Source organism: Crocuta crocuta, unplaced genomic scaffold (genome assembly GCF_008692635.1).
Source record: "Crocuta crocuta isolate KB4526 unplaced genomic scaffold, BGI_CrCroc_1.0 scaffold29, whole genome shotgun sequence".
NCBI classification, from domain to species: domain Eukaryota; kingdom Metazoa; phylum Chordata; class Mammalia; order Carnivora; family Hyaenidae; genus Crocuta; species Crocuta crocuta.
This window is the reverse complement of record NW_027533280.1, coordinates 6,990,251-7,007,777: the sequence shown is the minus strand read 5'-3', so window position 1 is coordinate 7,007,777 and position 17,527 is coordinate 6,990,251. Positions and strand designations below refer to the sequence as shown.

The following is a 17,527-nucleotide window of genomic DNA, read 5'->3' as shown; positions in this document are numbered from 1 at the left end:
TTCAGGGTGGGAAGTGGGGGGGGGGGGTGCCTGGAGCCAGGCTCACGGCTCCATGATAGCAGCAGGACAGTGGCCACTCAACCTTCTCCAGCTGAATGAGAGTGGAGGGGCTGGGGTCTGCTGAGACCCTCACAGAATAGATTACCTGGGACTTGATGGGGAAACTGAGTCATAGAGCTTGGCTGGTGGCTCGGCCTGGGACTCTGCCGAGTCCCAGAAGGAAAGTTTCCACGGAGGAAAGAGAGCATCTGGGACAGAGGGAGAAGGGGAGGGGACCCCTCTTGACATGGTGACGGGAGTCTGGGGCTGGCCTGTGGGAGTAGGTCAAGGTGAGCTCAAATGAGAACGAGACTGGGTTGTTCTGACCATTTGCTGCTTCCCTGGGCGAAAGCGTCCTGGGGTTTAGACCTGAGCGGGCGCCCAGGCCGGCTGCAGATGCCTTTCACCACCCAGAACAAAAGAGGCGGGGTCCCACCTCACAGCCCGTGTCTCCTCCTGGAGAGAACCTGGAGGCCACCAACATGGAGGCAGTTTAGGCTCCTCTCTTCCAGGGGGCAAATACCACAGTCATTTGTCCGCCACGGTGGCTCTGGGGGCATCATGACCTTGGGCTTCCCTGAGCCTCAGTCTCCTCCACAATAAAATGGAGAGAATGATACAGCGCCTTCCTTCTGGGATGACTGTGATTGTAAGTTTCTGCTGCAGCAGTGCCGTGTGAGGAACAGCCCCCCCAAGTTGCACTGACTTCCAAGGACAGTATTCTCATTCAAAGGCCTGAAGGCTGTCTGGGGGGGACCTCAGGCTGTGCTCGGAGGTTCAGGTCCACCTCGCGTCTCATTCTGAGGCCCGTGGGTGCTGGGCATGCGCTCTGGCCTGGGCCGAAGAGGCCAAGGCAAACTTTGCAAGCACACTTTAAGGTTCTGCTCCTGCCGCATTCACCGGCAGCCCGTTGGCCAAAGCGAGTCACGTGGCCAAGTTCACCATCAGTGGGGCAGGGCGATATATTCTGCAGACTCTAATCACCGGACAAAGCGTGTGGGTGCTGAATTCTGTTGCAGGAAGGGATTGGAGCATTGTGAACAGTGTCGAGCCTGTGACGGTCGCTGTGACAATTCAATAAAAAGTAGTACGCAGAGGGGCGCCTGGGTGGCTTAGTTAGTTAAGCGTCCAACTTTTCGCTTAGGTCATGATCTCACGGTTCGTGGGTTCGAGCCCCTCATCGGGCTCTGTGCTGACTGGCAGCTCAGAGCCTGGAGCCTGTATCAGTCTGTGACTCCCTGTCTCTCTGACCCTCCCCTGCTCATGCTGTCTCTCTCTCTGTCTCCTAGAAATAAATAAAACATTAAAAAAAAAAAAAGTAGTACGCGGAGGGCTGAGTATGGAGCCTGACACCCCTGCTCCGTCTCATTGCCCTTCGCTGCATTACACTTCACAGATACTGCATCTTTTTCAAGTCGAAGGCTTGCGGCCAGCCCGCGTTTAGCGGGTCTGTGGGCACCACTTTTCCAACAGCGTTTGCTTATTCTGGGGCCCCGCGTTACGTTCTGGTAATTCTTGCGGTACTTCATACTTTCATTATTACTTTATTTGGCGTGGTCACTGATTACGGCTCGCTGAAAGCCCAGATGACGGTTAGCATTTTGTAGCCACAAAGTATTTTTTTAATTAAGGGACGTACATTTTTATCGACATAGGGCTATGTGCACTTAACAGGCGACAGTATAGGGGACCCGTAGCTTCTGCGTGCTCCGGGAAACCAAAACACGCCCTGGACTCACTTTATTGCGACGTTCGCTTTATTGAGGTGCAATATTTGTATTGCAGTACAAACGTGCAATGTCTCTCGGTTTGTATGTCGGGGGCACTGTGTACGTGTTGTTACTAATTCAGTTACTGTTGGGTTCGTCAGAGCTGGCCCTGTATCCCGGCTTCCCAGACCCTTCTGTGCATCTTTGGAGAAGTTTCTTAACCTCTCTGAGCCCCAGTTTCTTCGTCTGAAGGCGGAAAAAGGATAGTTCCTATGCATGGGGTTGCTGTCAGGATCAGTGGATGAGGTGCTGTGGTCAGCTGGATAAGCGCTTCCCCCCCCGCACCCCAAGATGCCCTCGTCCCCATCCCCGGAAGCACGACTTTGTTACCTTCATGGCAAAAGGGATTTGCAGACGTGATTAGGGATCTTGACATGCAGAGACTATCCGGATTCTCTGGGCAGCCTGATGTCGTCACCAGGCTCCTTCTGGGGAAAGAGGGAGGCAGGGGAGGGGGCCGGAGTCCGAGGGGACGTGATAAGGGAAGCACAGCTTGGCGGGTCCGGGGGCCACGAGCCAAGGAACACAGGTGGCCCTGGATTCTGGAAAAGGCAAGGGAACGGATTCGAATTCTCCCTCCCGCCGACACCTTGATTTTAGGAACCTGTTCCCCAGAACTTGCTGGAAGGCGCTCCGCTCTGGCAAAGGTGTCTCAGCAGCAGTTAGGAGACTAATGTAGGTGCTTGGCCTGGGCCCGCCCTAGGTCGGTGCCTCGGCCGTGTTCTCGCCTAACCGAGCCTTGGTGCAGGCAGCCCGGGCGCCGGCCTCCCTAGTGACGCCGCCGCCTTCATGCCCTTGGCAGCTGCCCGTGGAGCTCGTCCTGCTGCTCACCGTCCCCGTCGTGGACCCCGACAAGGAAGACGGCAACTGGAAACGGCCCCTCAACTGCCTGCACCTGGTCACCAGCCCGCTGGTCGTGGCCCTGACCCTGCAGTCGGGGGTCTGTGAGTATCCGGCCCTGGGCCGCCTCCCCCTTCCCCACATTCCGGGGCTTTCTTCTCAGCAGGGCGTCGGGCCAGCGGCAGAATCCTGGACATACAGCAGGCACTTAATATATGCTTGTGCTGTAAGGGACCCCACCCAGACGCTCCGTGGGTCCGGTACTGCCGGCTCTGGATGGAGGCTGCCGCCCGGGGGCCACGGCCAGCCCTCTGCTCGTTGGCCGGCGTTCACATATTCGGGGGTCTTATATCAGAATGCAGAAGGCTGGATTCGGGGCCCCGCTTCTGAAGGCAGAGCTGGCTGGCGCGGAGAAGGGCGTCCCCGACCGGGGGCGTCTGCCATCCTGATCTCAGCCGTCGCCTCCGCTGCCCACTGGGGGCCTGGCTGGGGAATGTGAGTTGTGTCCGTCTGCTCCAGGCCGCCCTTGCCTTTTCTGACCTGCTCTGGCTAAAGAAACGCCCCGTGTCTTCAGGCGTCTCCCATCTCCTGCTGCTCAGGCTGCTTCCTGCCGTCTGCCTGTAGTACCTCGTGCTGCCTGCCTGTCCCGCTGTCCCCTGGGCGTCACCTGGAGGTGGAGGGGGTAGGGCTCTGGTGGCAGACGCATGGCCGGGCGTCAGCATGAAACAGCCGCCATGTTCCCTGGGGGGGGTTCCTCCCTGATTTTGGGGGGGGACACAGTGAGACAGTCCATCAGGGCATCTCGTGTGATCCCAGAGCTGAGAAGGGCGCCCCCTGGGGGTGCCGGCTGTCTCGTTCCTCAGTCTTACTTTCCCGGCTGAGCGCGAGGACCCAGTCCCCGGCCTTGCTCTTACGGTTTCTGAAAACCATAGTTCCCAGGCGTAGTCACTCATGAGCCACCTTTGTGATTTTTCTCACTCCGTGTACTTTTATATTTGACATTTTTCTGGAATCAGCTGTCTTTAAACTTAAATTTAGTGCGAAGGAAACCGTATCCCCTGCACTGGTAGGAAGCTGGCTTAGTTGCCGATACACGGCAGGTAACTGCAAAGATCAACACGATAAAAATTAAGCACCTGAGCCGGAAGCCTGTGTTCCACAGGGCGTTCGGCAGGCGGTGGAGGTCACAGACCTGTCGGCGCCCACGGAGACTTTCTCCGAAGGGGGAATCCCTCGCCCGAGATGATTCTGGTGTGGCAGCATCTTGTCCACGTGCCGACACCGTCCGGTGATGGACGGTCCACACTGGGGAAATTCTGGTTCAGGCTAAAGCATTTGTGACGCCCTTCTGGGCTGAACACCGTACCGAGGGACCGACCCCTCAGACTCGGCTCCCTGTGCGAGGGGGTGTCATGTCCGCCGGTAGAGTCTCCCAGCCCCCTCGTTCTCTAGGCCACCCCCAGAGCCCTCTTCCTAAGTGCCGCTTTTCATATGCTGTGGTCACCCCCTCACTCACAGACCTCCATGGCTCCCCGGTGCCTCTCGGTACGAGTCCACGGCCCCCGGGCCATCACACAAGCCAGCCGCCTTCCCCAGCCTCTTCGGCTCCTGATGGCACCGTGTGCCTGGTTCCTTCCCAGTCCGGCGCTCCCCTCTTCTCCTGTGGCCTCACGCCATCTCTGCTTATGCCTCAGCTTGGATCCTCAGCACTCAAAGACGCCCCCTCCTGACCGCCCCCCACCTGGCCACCTCCTAAAACTCAGGCTTAGCAACTACAGAGAAAGGGCCCCTCACCCCGGCATCAGGTTCCAGAGCCAGCGCTACCAGCCCAAACCATGTTCTGTCAAAATTACCTTGAGATCCATGCTCAGTATATCGGGGACACGATTTGGGGCATCAGCTCCCTCGTGTAACTCCTCTGCCAGCGACACTGGAGAGCCGGCGAGCTAGACCGAAACAGAACGGGATGCAGGGGTCTGGGTAGCCAGACCATCCGCTGCCTGCGGGGCCAGCACTGGCCCCCCAGTGGTGGAAAGGGCTGTGTGTGGAAGATTCCAGAGCATGCTGCCCGCCCCTAGGTAGGGCTTCCTCCTTTTCGTGTTTTGATACGAAGCCCCTGGATCTTTCATAACTTTTACTGGTTTGGTTTGTGGCATGGGTGTGTCCAGAGAGCAGGTGCTGGGCTCCAGGTCCAGTGAGGGAGGCGCGGGAATGACTGTCCAGCTCATTGGTGGAGGGAGGCTCCGCCTGTTGGCAGTGCCTGGCCGGAGGGGGCTGCCTTGAAGCTGAGTTTGAGGAGGCAGCCGCATCATGGTTGATTAGTGATGTCTGCCATGGCGTGGGAGCGGACCGTGGTGGTGAGCGGGCCTAGCCCCTCCCGTCCTCGAGTCCATCTCTCACATGTCGGCCGCCTTTCTGATGTGACTAGCTTGAGGCAAGGGCTCTGCTTTAATGTCTGTGCCCCCTTGCAGTGCCTGGGGCGGCATCGGGCACACCGCGCGTCCAGCAGTGGAGTGTGAGTTTCAGCCCTGGCCTTCCTCTCCACCACCCCTCTCACCCGTTCTGGGGAACGCGTGTGCCCCCCGGAGGAGGGGCCGCGCGGAGGCAGTGGACAGTCCCAGCCCCCTTTCTTGGCCCTCTGCAGATGGCTTCTACGAGATCGGCGGCCTGCTCCCTGTCTGGGCCGTGGTGGTGATCGCGGGCACAGCCCTGGCTGCAGTGACCTTTTTCGCCACATCCAACAGTGAGCCTCCCAGGTGTCACTGGGTAAGAATCCTCAGTTCTCCAGCGTGGGAGGCGGGACCCTGGAATCTCGCAGAGAGATGTTTGTTTGTGCCCCCTGAGCAGTTAGGCCCGTGATCACTTTCCTTTCTGTGATGACGGGTCTTTAAAGCCATTTTTGATAGGTTTTCTTTTTTAAGTTTATTTTGAGAGAGAGAGAGAGAGTGAGCCCGCATGAGTGGGCAAGGGCAGAGAGAAAGAAGAGGAGAGAGAGAGAATCCCAGCGAGGCTTGAACTCACAGTGAACCGAAATCAAAAGTCAGGGCACTTAAGTGAGCTGCCCGGGCGCCCCACACTGTTGACAGCTTTGTACCTGTTCAAGGTTATTTATTTATTTTTTTGTAACAGCTTTATTTTATTGAGATGTAATTCACATACCTTGCAATTCACCCCGTGAAGTATGGGATTCAGCGGTGGTTATTTCATTCACGGAGTTATACAGCCATCACCATGGTCAGCTTTAGAGCGGTTCAACACCGAGAAAGAAAAGCCGCACCTGTCGGCCATCGCTGCCCTCCCTTCTTCCCCAGCCCTGGGCCACTGCCGGTCTGCTTTCCGTGTCTGTGGATTTGTCCGTTCTAGACTTTTCACAGACACATACGCATACGATATGTGGTCTTTTGTGACTTTGCCTCACGTTTTCAAGGTTGTTGGGTGCATTAGCAGGGATTAGCAAATCACTCCTTTTCATGGCTGAGCACCATCCTCTGGACGGACACACAGCACATTTAGTGTGTTCGTCACTGATGGACGCGGGTTCTTTCTACTTCGGGGATGTTACGAGGAACGCTGCTGGGAACTTTTGTGTAAAAATTTGTGTCGGAGAGGTTGGGTTTCTCTTGGGTGCTTTCCTAGGTGAAACTGTGGGGTCAGACGTTCCGTTTCACTTTTTGAGGAATTGCCAGGCCCTTTCCTGTTGCAGGAAGAGTGTTTCCGACAGCCAGGTCCAGGGATGGAACAGTCTGGTGTTCCTGGGTGGGTTTTTTTTTTTTTTCCATTCTCTCCACCCTGCAGCACCCTGAGGAATTTTTAGGCAGTTTGTCCAGAGTTGACTTTTAAAGTTTCCTTTTTATTTTATTTTATTTTTTTTTTTACTGTTTATTGATTTTAAAAAATTGCGGGCTTTGAAGCGGTACACGTCCCAGCGCGGATGTGCCTTGAAGACATGACGCTGAGTGAATGAGGCCAGTGACAAAGGACCGCGTGTTGTGTGCGGTCACGTCGACGGTGTGTCCAGAACATGCAGGGAGCAGAGTCGTAGCCGCCTGGCACTGGAGGGAGGCTGGATGGGGTGGAGTTTCTCTCTCTGGTCGTGGGGCAGCATTTGGCCCATAGACAGGAAGCTGAAGAGAGCTAGGACGGAGGAGTGATACTGAGCTAACCTTTTATTGAGCATGTACTGCGTGCCAAGCACTAATTGCTTTGAATCTGGTAACTCATTTATGCTCATGACAATCTCAGGGCGTAGGTACTGTGATCATCCCATTTTACTGATGGGGGTACTGAGGCCATGTCCCTGCTGGGGACCGGGATCCCTGTCGGGGTTTGGCCTCGGTCCATCAGCGCACCGTTCCCTCCCCAGATCTTTGCATTCCTGGGCTTCCTGACCAGCGCCCTGTGGATCAACGCCGCCGCCACAGAGGTGGTGAACATCTTGCGGTCTCTGGGTGTCGTCTTCCGGCTGAGCAACACCGTCCTGGGGCTCACGCTGCTGGCCTGGGGGAACAGCATTGGAGGTGGCTCGGGGCCGGGTGGGTCTGGGATGAGTGCAGTCACCTCGCTGCCCTTTGCTCCCCTAGCCGGAGTGTATGTGAGCAGCTGCTCTCAGCGTGTGCTCAGGCCCACTGCCGTTTGGGAGCGACCATAACTGGGCATAGTGGGGAGATGGCCTGGTCCGTACCTGGGCCAGGAGACTCTAGAAGCCCTCACCTCTTCCCTCTGTGTGACGTGCTGACATGTGGCTCCTCATAGTTCGGGCGGGACACGGAGCCCATTCCCGCCATCCATGCTGATGTGTACATGGCTGCGCCACATATTCGGGCATTCATGCAGGCACACCTATACCCTTCTCGAACTGCTGGCTGCCAGATAGGGTTAGCTAGGTTGTGCACTGCACAAGAGCATTCAGACAAGGAGTTAGGGGGGCTAAAATCTCGATCTCCTTCCATTCACCCTTTGGGGTACCGTTTCCTAATTTGCGTAAAGATGCTATGTGTGCTAGCGGTAATGGCGTGCCACACCCCCAGAGTTGCCCCCGGGTGGGAAGGGATGGGAGAGAAAGGATTAGGGAGGGAATTGTGCATGGGATTCTGTGGCCGAGCGCCCAGGCAGCCAGTGCAAGGCCCCGATGCACGTTCATCAGTGTTGATGGAATGACTGCGGCTAAGAATAAGGAGGGAATGACCAGAGGCCCGCGGGGTGCCACTCACCACCATTCAAGGCGGCCTCTCGTTTCTGTGCAGATGCCTTCTCAGATTTCACGCTGGCGCGCCAGGGCTACCCACGGATGGCCTTCTCCGCCTGTTTCGGCGGCATCATCTTGAGTATCCTTCAGGGGGCTGCCCTCCCCGTGGCACCGGCGGCACAGGCCCCCGGAGCCGTGGCTGTGCGCCGTGCTCCACTCTTGGCATTGGCTCGTGCTGCGCCACCTGGGGCAGGTGACGTAGCTGCTTGGGCCTCAGCTTCCTCATCTGTAAAATGGGGGTGTTGAGAGAGGGGTGACCTCAGCAGAGTTGTTGTACGGGTTGAATGAGGTGACAGAAATGCTTGGTGCCTGGCAAGCCCTCCGTGGGCGGCAGATACTACTCTAAGGGCCATGGTATTTTCAGCAGATGCCTCCATGCTGAGCTTCTGTGTGCCCTTTGGAAGACCCTCCCCCTCTTGCTAATGGATGTCATGGCCTATAGATGTTGGGGATTGGCAAACTTTTTCTTAAAGGGCAGAGAGTAAATATTTTAGACTTTGTGGGCCATGCCAACCTCTTTTGCAACTACCTGACTCCTCTGTGGTTGTGTGGAAACAGCCATAGGCAATACAGAAATGAATGGGCGTGGCTCTGTTCCAATAAAACTTTATTTATAAAAGCAGACAGTGGGCCGGATTGGCCGTAACTTGCCATGCCCTGGTCTAGATGGAAAAGACAAGGACAAGCCCCCTGGGGCTGAGAAGAAAGGGCTTTAAAAGTAGACGGTCTCGGGTCCCAGTTCCAGGGCCACCAGGCACCCGCTGTGTGGCCTCAGGGCTTTGCACACATCTACCCTCTGAACCTCAGCAATCTGCAAATTCAGCATGGGACGGGATGAAGACTGATGATGGGGGTAAAGCACCCAGGCCAGTGCCTGGCACATAACGTGTGCCCAGCAAACGGGAGATGTCGCTGGTTGTGAACTAAAGTGATATTACTTGAAAGCACTTGAAATGCAGCTCCCCCCGCCCCCGGGCTCCCCGATGCGAGGGCCTGAGGGGTGAGCCTAGGGCAGGGCCGTGGCCGCACAGCACAGCCAGAATGGGCGGACGCTGGCCATTTGCAACTCCCTGGCTGACCGGGGACTTCCAGGGGGGTCCTTTGTGCCCACTGAGACCTGGTGGCCTCTCCTGATCCCTCGGGCTGGGGTGGGAAGGAAGGAGCCCTGCCTGGAGCAGGGTCCCTTGAACAACACCCATAGATGACCTTGACCTGTGCTCTGTCCCAAGTCACCCCCTCTAGCCGGAGGAAGCCCCGTGCTTACCAGGGACCAAGTACTTCTGTGAATTCATTCCCTCCTTGCAGATTGAGTGAGAGATGTGCATTAAACGGCTAAAACTGGAAAGGGTCTCCTTAGGGTTTGGGGGCCTGGGGGGAGGGTGCATAGAGCACGAGGAAAGCTGAGGGGTGTGCGGTCGGGGCTGTGGGCTGTTGTTTCAGCAAATTCCTGAGCCGGGCGACAGATATCCTGGTAGGAGTAGGGCTGGGCTGCCTACTGCAGATCTCCAGGAGCCATGCGGAGGTGAAGGTGAGTGGCCGGACCCTGTGCAAGGGGCCCCTTCTAGGACTTTCCTTTCTTCTTTCTTCTTTTTTTTTTTTTAAAGCAGGCCTCAAGTCCAATGCGGAGCCCCGTGTGGGACTTGAACTCATAACCCTGAGATCAAGACCTGAGTTTCTCTCCCCTCACCTTTCTCCTGTCCCCCAGCGCGAGAACATTCCCATCTCAGCAGTACACACTCGCTGGGCAGAGGCGTTGTCTGAACTGTGACACGTCTGNGGGGGGGGGGGGGGGGGGGGGAGGGGTGTCAGGAAGGCCCTGGATTTATGTCCTGGTCCCATCAGATAAGTCTCTTGCTGTGTGACTTTGGGTGAGTTAGGACATCTCCGGGCCTCAGTCTCCTCACCTGTGAAGTGGGTTTGATGGCATCTCCACAGGCTCCCTGGATAGCGTGCATGCGGTAAGTGCCAGGCTGAATGCCTCCCAACACTGCCCGCAGAGGACAGACTAGGCTGGAGGACAGGCCACCCCGCAGGGGCCTCGAGAAGGTTCTGTGACACACTGAGTGGAGGTTCTCACGCTTCAAGGATGCCCAAGGGGGGCAGGAGACCCCCTGACCCAGGCGTTCCGGTGGGAGTGGGCTGGCAACTGCATTTTAAAAGAAGCTCCCAGGGGACTGACGAAGGCAGGTGGCTTGGGAAACCCTATTCTAAACAAGGCTGAGAACGGCACCACTTGTCAGGACCAGGGAGGTATCCAAAACGTGTGAGTGGTTCAGGCAGGCCTCATGTGGCCAGAACCTCCAGATCTTCTAGAGAGGAAAGCAGGATTCCTAGGGGAACTTTCTCCAGTCTCAGATGTTGCTCAGGGCAAGCGGAACCCAGCACAAGGCAGATTTGACCCGCCAGCCGCTAGTTGGCCTTGCACCTCGGGCATCTCTGTTCTGGGGGACCCGTGCCGGCCTCCCACGCAGGAGCAGTTGAGGTGCTGTGGGGCTGGAAGATGCCGTTATCGGTGGGGACAGCCAGGGGCTCGGGTTGGCGGTGACTCTTGTGGCCGAGCTGTCACAAGCAGGTGGTGACAGGGCCAGCCTTCACGGTGACGCCCACAGGCAAATAGCTACTCACTGCTTGGAAAGTTTGCTTTTCTAAAAGGTAAACACGGGCTGCAAATTTTGTTTATACTCTTCATGGGTTCAGTAGGCTTCTTCCATGATCAGTTCCCAGGCAGTTCCGGTTAATGAGGATTTAGGGTTGGCTCCCCGAGGGGCCGATTTCTTCCTTCTCTTGCTCTTTGTGGTGTGCACGTGCCCATGCCTCTGTGTGTGTGTGTGTGTGTGCACGCACATGCCTGCATGCATTCCACTGCCTTTGTGCAGAGTTTAGGAAACCCTGCTTCTGCTAATTAGGATGGAAGGCATTGTGGATGGACGACTGGGGGCTGGTGTTGGCTGGAAAACACAGGCTGCTTTTAAACACGATCTCACATATGATTCCGTTTCTGGTTTCAGGATGGATGTGCAGGTCTCCGTGTGTGTGTGTGTGCGCGCGCGTGCATGTGTACCCACATGCACGTGTGCATATGTGTCCCTGTGCAGGGAGGCAGGCTGGGGTATCGCTAAGAGCTTGGATATCGATCCAGGCTCTGGCACTAACTAGTTTCCTTGCCTGTGCGTTGGGGGAAGGATGCTCCCCTCACAGGTGGCTGGGAAGAGGAGCGACTACATGGTGCCGGGTAAAAACACCTAGCACAGCACCCAGGATCGAGTCTTCCGTGGTCATTAATGCTAAGCCCAGGAGGAAGAGAAGCAGGGAGAGGATCATCACACTTCTTTTTTCTCCTCTGTGTTGCTTGAGAGCTTGAACTTCACCCTCTGCACAAAACATGCACATGTAACAGACCGTGTTAGTTTGCTAGGGTTACCATGACCAATGGCCACAAGTACGGTGGCTTTCCAAAGCATGGGACCTCAGGGCGGGGCGTGCCATCCCACGGGGCCAAAGGCCCTGCGCCGGCCGCTGGCGAGGGTAGGACTGGTGGCTGCGGTGACCCAGCCTCTCCCTGTTTCCCCCACAGCTGGAGCCAGACGGACTGCTGGTGTGGGTCCTGGCGGGCGCCCTGGGCCTCAGCCTCGTCTGCTCCCTGGTCTCGGTCCCCCTGCAGTGTTTCCAGCTGGACAAGGTCTACGGCTTCTGCCTGCTCCTCTTCTACGTCAGCTTCCTCGTGGTGGCCCTGCTTACCGAATTTGGGGTGATTCACCTGAAAAGTGTGTGAGCCGCGCCGCGTGGCTGGGGGCCCCCTGCTGGCCGGGAGGCATCACTGCAGACAGCGAGATGGAAGCCCGGCCTGGGGTGGCGCTGCGGAGGCCGGGGGGCGGGGGGTCTCGGCTGCTGCCCTGCGCAGGGTGACCAGCTAAGCCTCGCCTCTGGGACGCTGGAGACCGGGCTTCGCTATGGACAGAGTTGCAGACAGAAGGTAGACGTCCTTGATCATTGGTGGAGCCTCTTGGAAGGTGAAAGGGATGATGGAGTGCCTTCCAAGCTGGTCCTGGAAGACCAGTGGAGTGCTGGGGCCTGGAGCCACATCGTGCTGCCTTCCTGCGTCTTCTCGGGACTCCCTCAAACTGCCGCCGAAGCCGGGCCCGGTCAGGGTGACTCCGAGGGTGGGGGGAACACCACGGGCCTCAGGCCACCTTGGGCTGAGTTCTCCAGCTGCACCACCCGGCAGACGAGGCCGTGAGACACCTACCTGATTGTGGAATTTCTAGTCTCCATGTTAATAAAAGCCCAAACAAACAGGGGAAGTGAGCGCTACTATATGGCTCCATGGCTCCAAACTATTGGCACGTGGCTCTGGCTGCTTGGACGGCACGGCTCTAGCCTCTACCTCCAGAGCGGTCCGCTGACTGTCGGCAAACACCTCTGTGTCCTGAGCCTTGGGTCTCCCCAGCTGCGAGACAGGAGTCGTTTTGACTGTGCCCTGCGTCTACCTCAGGGGGAGCCCTGGGCTGCGGTCACAAGGCCCGAAAGCTCCAGGGAGGACACGTGGAGTGCTCCCCAGCACCTTCCCGCTGTCCCTCCGCTGACCTGACTTTCGAAGGAGCACCTTGGCAGTTTGCCCGACTGCCTTGTGCCAGCGGCGGCAAAGGGATATAACGGTCTTTCTTTCCAGTGAAAAAATTATTAAATGTTTCAAGTGTACAGAAAGGAACAGACCCAGCTCTTACTGGCTCTTTCTTACCTGGGCCGGGTGGTAAGCGGCCGGTGCCAGGGCCAAAGGCCTGATGGATCGAGCTCTGCGGCACACCGAGGGGTGGGGCTGAGGTGGGGGTCAGGGCTGACCATGGACGAGCCCTCCCCCCCTTCCCCACAATAACCGGAAGCCAGGATCGGCACTTAATGGAAATCACGAGGCAGCAGCCACGCTTACAAAGCAGAGGCCTTTTTTATTAATATGCCAGAAACCCGGAGACATAGTGGGTTTTCTAGGTAACAAAACACCGATGTACAAAACCTTGCTGTGTTGCTCCCGCTGGCCATACAAAATGATTGTCGCGTGGTGTGGAGTAAGGCAGGGTTGGGGGAGGGAAGCGAGGCGAAGGGACCAGATGGCATCCCCCCAAAGCGGGGCAGGGCACAATGCCATCGCGGCTGCTGGCGAGGCTGACCTTGGTTTCATTCAGCTGTGACACGGGAGGTGAGGGGGCATCTGAGCTGGATGATGTCCTGGGTCCCCCAGAGCTCACCCAGGGGCCAGCTGTCCTCAGCCTCAATGACAAGGGTGCCCACTACCAACGGGAGTCTGGCCCGCTCCATCCATCCCGGCTAAAACCAGGCCTTTCTAAGAGGACAGGGCTGGGAGGGAAGACTAGATCCCACCCCCCACACCGGGGGCCTCAACTACCCTGGCGCCCCTCCTCAGTTCCCCGGGGAAGGGACTAGAATGAGGCCCAGGCACTCAGGGCAGAAGACCTATCCTTTGTAAGCCGTCCCTCGACTCCCGCTTCCAAAATACCCATTTCAATACACAAATGCTTAAAGGCACCCAATTGTGCAAATAAAGTTCCTTCTCTGGAAAGGGCAGAGGCTTCTGGCCTGGCGCAGAGCTGCCCGGACTGGCCGGTGGCCCTCGGAGATGGAGAGGACGATGCCCTGTGGGGAGCTCACCGGTTCACTGTTTCCCCAAAGGGCTGTGCTTTAAGAACAAGCCCCCCACTCCTCCCCGGGAGGGACACAGCTGTGCAGCGCTGGCCCCAGTCAGCAGCCCCTCCGGGCCGGAAAGGCTTGGCCTTGCACATGGCCGGGGGAGGTGGGGAACCAGCAAGGCATCCCTGGGATCAGGCCCTGCTCTGCTAGGAAGAGGGCCTGGCGGGGGACCTTCTGCCCGCCCACGTCCTGAGTCTGGGGAGGCAGTGGAGGCAGCTGGGAAGCCGGGTGAGGGGCAGGATGTCAGGCTAGGTTTGCAGCCCAGCACCCCGCTTCTGCTCTAACCCCGCTTCTGCTGTGCCACCAGCCGCGCTCATAGGAGCTGCCACCCGTCGCCTTCTCTGGATTCAAGCACCGGGCCTGCCCCAGCCACACTGACCTCAGCGAGAACTCCCCCAAGATCGAGGGCTCACCCAGACCTACTTGTGCATCAACCACCTCTGCTAATGCAACACCGCAGAGTGGAGCCCCCTCCACCCCCACCGCCCCCCGGGTCTGGCCTTGGTCCAGTCCACGGAGGTGACTGCTCAAGGCGCAGAGGGAGCTGTCTGCGTGGCCGGGCAGGGGCTCAGCCACAGGGCCGCCGTGGCCATCCCGCGGCGAGCTTCTGCCCCGCAGCAGGCCCTGATGCACAATGGGAAGGGCCTGCCCGTGTTACCCAGCGTCTGCTCGACCGAGACAATCACAAGGAGAAGGGACTTTGTGGAGAAAGCCCATTTCAGGAGCTGCTCCGGGGCGGTAGCCCTCGGCCCGGTCTCTTGCTTGCTTTCCTCCTCCCGCTGGGCTGAGGTGCTACTTCAGAAGGATTTGCGGCAAAGAGGGTTAAACCAAAGGAAGCGTGGGAGAGAGGCCTCCTGAGCCAGGGCGTGAAACTCACAGTCTCTCGCTGCCCAGCACCGGCTAATTGAGATCTGACCGCATGGGTACAATCACACCCCTTGATTACTCTTTCCATTAGGTCCTAGGCACTGTTCCCCCAAAGGAATGTTCTATTACATTATTATATATATAGAAATACTAACCCCGAGGATGTAGGCTCTTTCCTCCTAAGTGGTTTTGTCCCTAAAGCAGCGCCCAGGAACCCCGTGCCGCGGGGCAAGTTAGTGGGAAGCTGTCAGCTAGGGCGGGAGTGTGAGAGCAGCCACCGGGAAGACGGTTTGGAGCTGGCCTGGGGAGGGCTGGCCCACTTTGAAGGCAGGCCCTGCAGAGATCGGCGGGATCTACCCAAGTGGTCTTCTTCTGAGGGGGCCTTCTGGAACTTTCCACGTTAGGAAGAGTTCACGGTGGCCCAACCCCCCCGAACCAAAGTGACATCTGGGGTTAAGGAAAACAGGGCAAGGTGGTTACACACCAGACCCCATCTTGTCTTTTCTCTCTTCCTATATATAAATATGTGCATATATATGAGTGTGTGCGCGTGTGTGTTTACATACACACACGCGCACACACCTTTTTTCTTCAATACGTCGTAGTAAAATAATACTATGTGTTATTGCATAGAAGAGATGGCTTCCGCACGCGGGGGCTAGGTGATGGTCTGGGAGCGCTGGCGGCCGCCTGGGGGCTGCAGGGAGGGGGGGACCTGGCTGCTGCCGCCAAGCTGTCGCCGCTGTTCCTCTTGCTGGCGGGCGTGTTCCTCGAACCACTCCTAGAGCAGAGAGTAGGCGGGATGCTGAGCGGGCTGCACCCCCGCCCCCAGCCAGCCCTACACTCATCCCCACCGGAAGGGGCCCCCGGGCACACATTGGGCACCAGGAGCCTCAGGACAGAGGGGGCGGGGCTGCAAGTCACCCAACTGTGAGTGGAAGGTCCCCTGAGCCCTGGACCTGCTGGGATCCTGAATGTGGCCCGAAGAGAAACCTCTCCCTTACTGCGGCGCCAGACAGGCTCAGTTGGTTACGCGTCCAACTCTTGATGTCGGCTCAGGTCATAATCTCACAGTTCATGAGTTCGAGCCCCGCATCGGGCTCTGTGCGGTCGGTGTGGAGCCTGCTTGGGATTTGCTCTCTCCCTCTCTCTCAAAATAAATAAATTAACTTAAAAAAAAAAAAAGAATCTTTCCCTTATTAATTAGAGGCTTGCAGACCTCCTTATAAATACTCTCCTTGGCACATACCAGCTCTTTAAGTGAAGCCCAGGTAGTACTAATCATTCTCTGTTTGTGGACATAATCTTCTGTCCTTTACAAAGGGATTCCCTGCCGTCATCCCTTTTGACCTTGGCAGGAACGGTGTCCCCATTATATTCCCGGGAAAAGTGAGGCTCACAAGTTGCAGAAAGCGGGATGAACCTGAGTGCCTCTCCTAACTCCCATGTTGCCTGCACCGCCCTCCACTAAGGCTGTGAAAGGATTTTGGGAGAAAAAAAAGCAACCCGCCTGAGACCATTACTGTTATGTCACCCAAGGTCTTCAGGGACAGGTATTCAGGTAATGAAGGAATCAAAACATCTACCTTACGTTTTTAAAGAGTCTGAACCACAGAACTTGATGGCTTCAAAAAGACTGAGATGGCTTTCTTGTGTGACCCCTCACCGGACTGGGGAAAACTGAGGCTGGGAGTGGACAGGCAGGCGGACAAAGGACAAGTCCTGCAGTGGAGCGTGTGGCCACGTGAAGCCTCTCCCCTGCCTTGTGAGCCATTCCTCAGGTGGGAATGCACTGGGTGACTCGCCCAAGGTCACAGAGCCGGCACTCGAACCCAGGTTTTCTGACGCCAAGCTTGTTAGTTTCGAGCCCCTGTGACTCCTGTCTCCTGAACCGCTCTGTGGCTGTGCGCCCCTTGCGTTTTCATAGAGAAGGGGTAAGTCAGATCAGGGGACTGCAGCCTCCCCGCCTTTTGGGCGTGGACACCGGGCATCACTATCCCGGTGGGGAAACAGGATTTTCTCTCTCTTTCACTCTGGGAGAGTGCCAGCAACGGCACAGTCACGAAGGTGACATGGGACAGTCTCCCCCGAGCCCTGGGGATTGAACAGAAGACCCAAAGCAGGACTCGCACCCTGGTGGCCTGTGGTCCGTGGGTTCTCTGCCTGGAAAGTAGGACGTCAGCCCGCAAGGCACTTTGCAAGGTCATTTACTTAGCTGCTAATGTGGAAAGATGGGGAGATTTTGTAAAAAAAAAAAAAAACTTCTCCGTTCTCTTCAGTGGGAACAAAAATTCCCCAAACAGGGGAGCCTGGGTGGCTCAGTCAGCTAAGCATCCAATTCTTGCTCTCAGCTCAGGTTGTGATCTCACGGTTCGTGGGTTCGAGCCCCACATTAGGTTCTGTGATGAGTGTGGAGCCTGCTTGGGATTATCGCTCGCTCTCTCTCTCTCTCTCTCTGCTTGGGATTATCGCTCGCTCTCGCTCTCTCTCTCTCTCTCTCCTCTCCCCCCTCCCCTGGTTGTGCTCGCTTTCTGTCTCTCTCAAAATAAATCAACATTAAAAAAAAGAAACTCCAGCCTCTCTGAAGAGCCCCGCCCTTGCCAGCTCAGCACGGCCCCCTCCCTTGTGCCCGTCTCTGTCCCGCGGTACTCAGTGCACCTGCGGCTCTGGCTCAGAGTAAGGAGTGGAGGTGACGTCCTGGAGGACGCTCTGGTGGCCATGCCGCAGGGAGAGAGCGCGCCGGACCGCTGCTCACATCGGGGAAGGGCTGAGGGTTCACGGCCGAGCCCACGTCCTGCCCAACCCCGAGTCCCGGACGCCAGCGGTCCCGATGCACGGCCCTGATCCCCCGCTTGCCAACGCGGCCCCACACTCACGCAGGGACGGAGAGCAGCCCGCGCTCGGCAGCAGGGGCCCCCTCCTAGGCAGGAGCTGGCGGGGCGAGCCCTGAGACGGCGTCCGCAGGGGTGCGCCTACCTGGATCTCCTCTTGGTACATCTTTAGGCTCAGGTCACTTTTGGTCCTTGATCTCCGTCCCAGAAACACCACGGAGTTTTGCTGAAGA

The 17,527-nt window shown here is 57.4% G+C and overlaps 2 protein-coding genes across 2 annotated transcripts in view; one reads left to right on the top strand and one right to left on the bottom strand.

Moving 5' to 3' along the window:
• Nucleotides 1-12,605, top strand: part of SLC8B1 (solute carrier family 8 member B1) — a 23,720-nt gene extending 11,115 nt beyond the window's left edge. Inside the window, exons 11-16 of the mRNA XM_077747916.1 lie at nucleotides 2,611-2,752; nucleotides 5,293-5,414; nucleotides 7,012-7,165; nucleotides 7,892-7,972; nucleotides 9,357-9,421; nucleotides 11,468-12,605. Coding sequence (XP_077604042.1) covers nucleotides 2,611-2,752; nucleotides 5,293-5,414; nucleotides 7,012-7,165; nucleotides 7,892-7,972; nucleotides 9,357-9,421; nucleotides 11,468-11,665 — 762 coding nt within the window. The 3' untranslated portion in view covers nucleotides 11,666-12,605. The remainder of the gene's footprint in view (nucleotides 1-2,610; nucleotides 2,753-5,292; nucleotides 5,415-7,011; nucleotides 7,166-7,891; nucleotides 7,973-9,356; nucleotides 9,422-11,467) is intronic.
• Nucleotides 12,606-12,816: 211 nt separating this feature from the next.
• Nucleotides 12,817-17,527, bottom strand: part of TPCN1 (two pore segment channel 1) — a 58,383-nt gene continuing 53,672 nt past the window's right edge. Inside the window, exons 26-27 of the mRNA XM_077747915.1 lie at nucleotides 17,440-17,520; nucleotides 12,817-15,244 (exon numbers count right to left, since the gene is read on the bottom strand). Of these exons, the coding sequence (XP_077604041.1) occupies nucleotides 15,122-15,244; nucleotides 17,440-17,520 (204 nt within the window). The 3' untranslated portion in view covers nucleotides 12,817-15,121. The remainder of the gene's footprint in view (nucleotides 15,245-17,439; nucleotides 17,521-17,527) is intronic.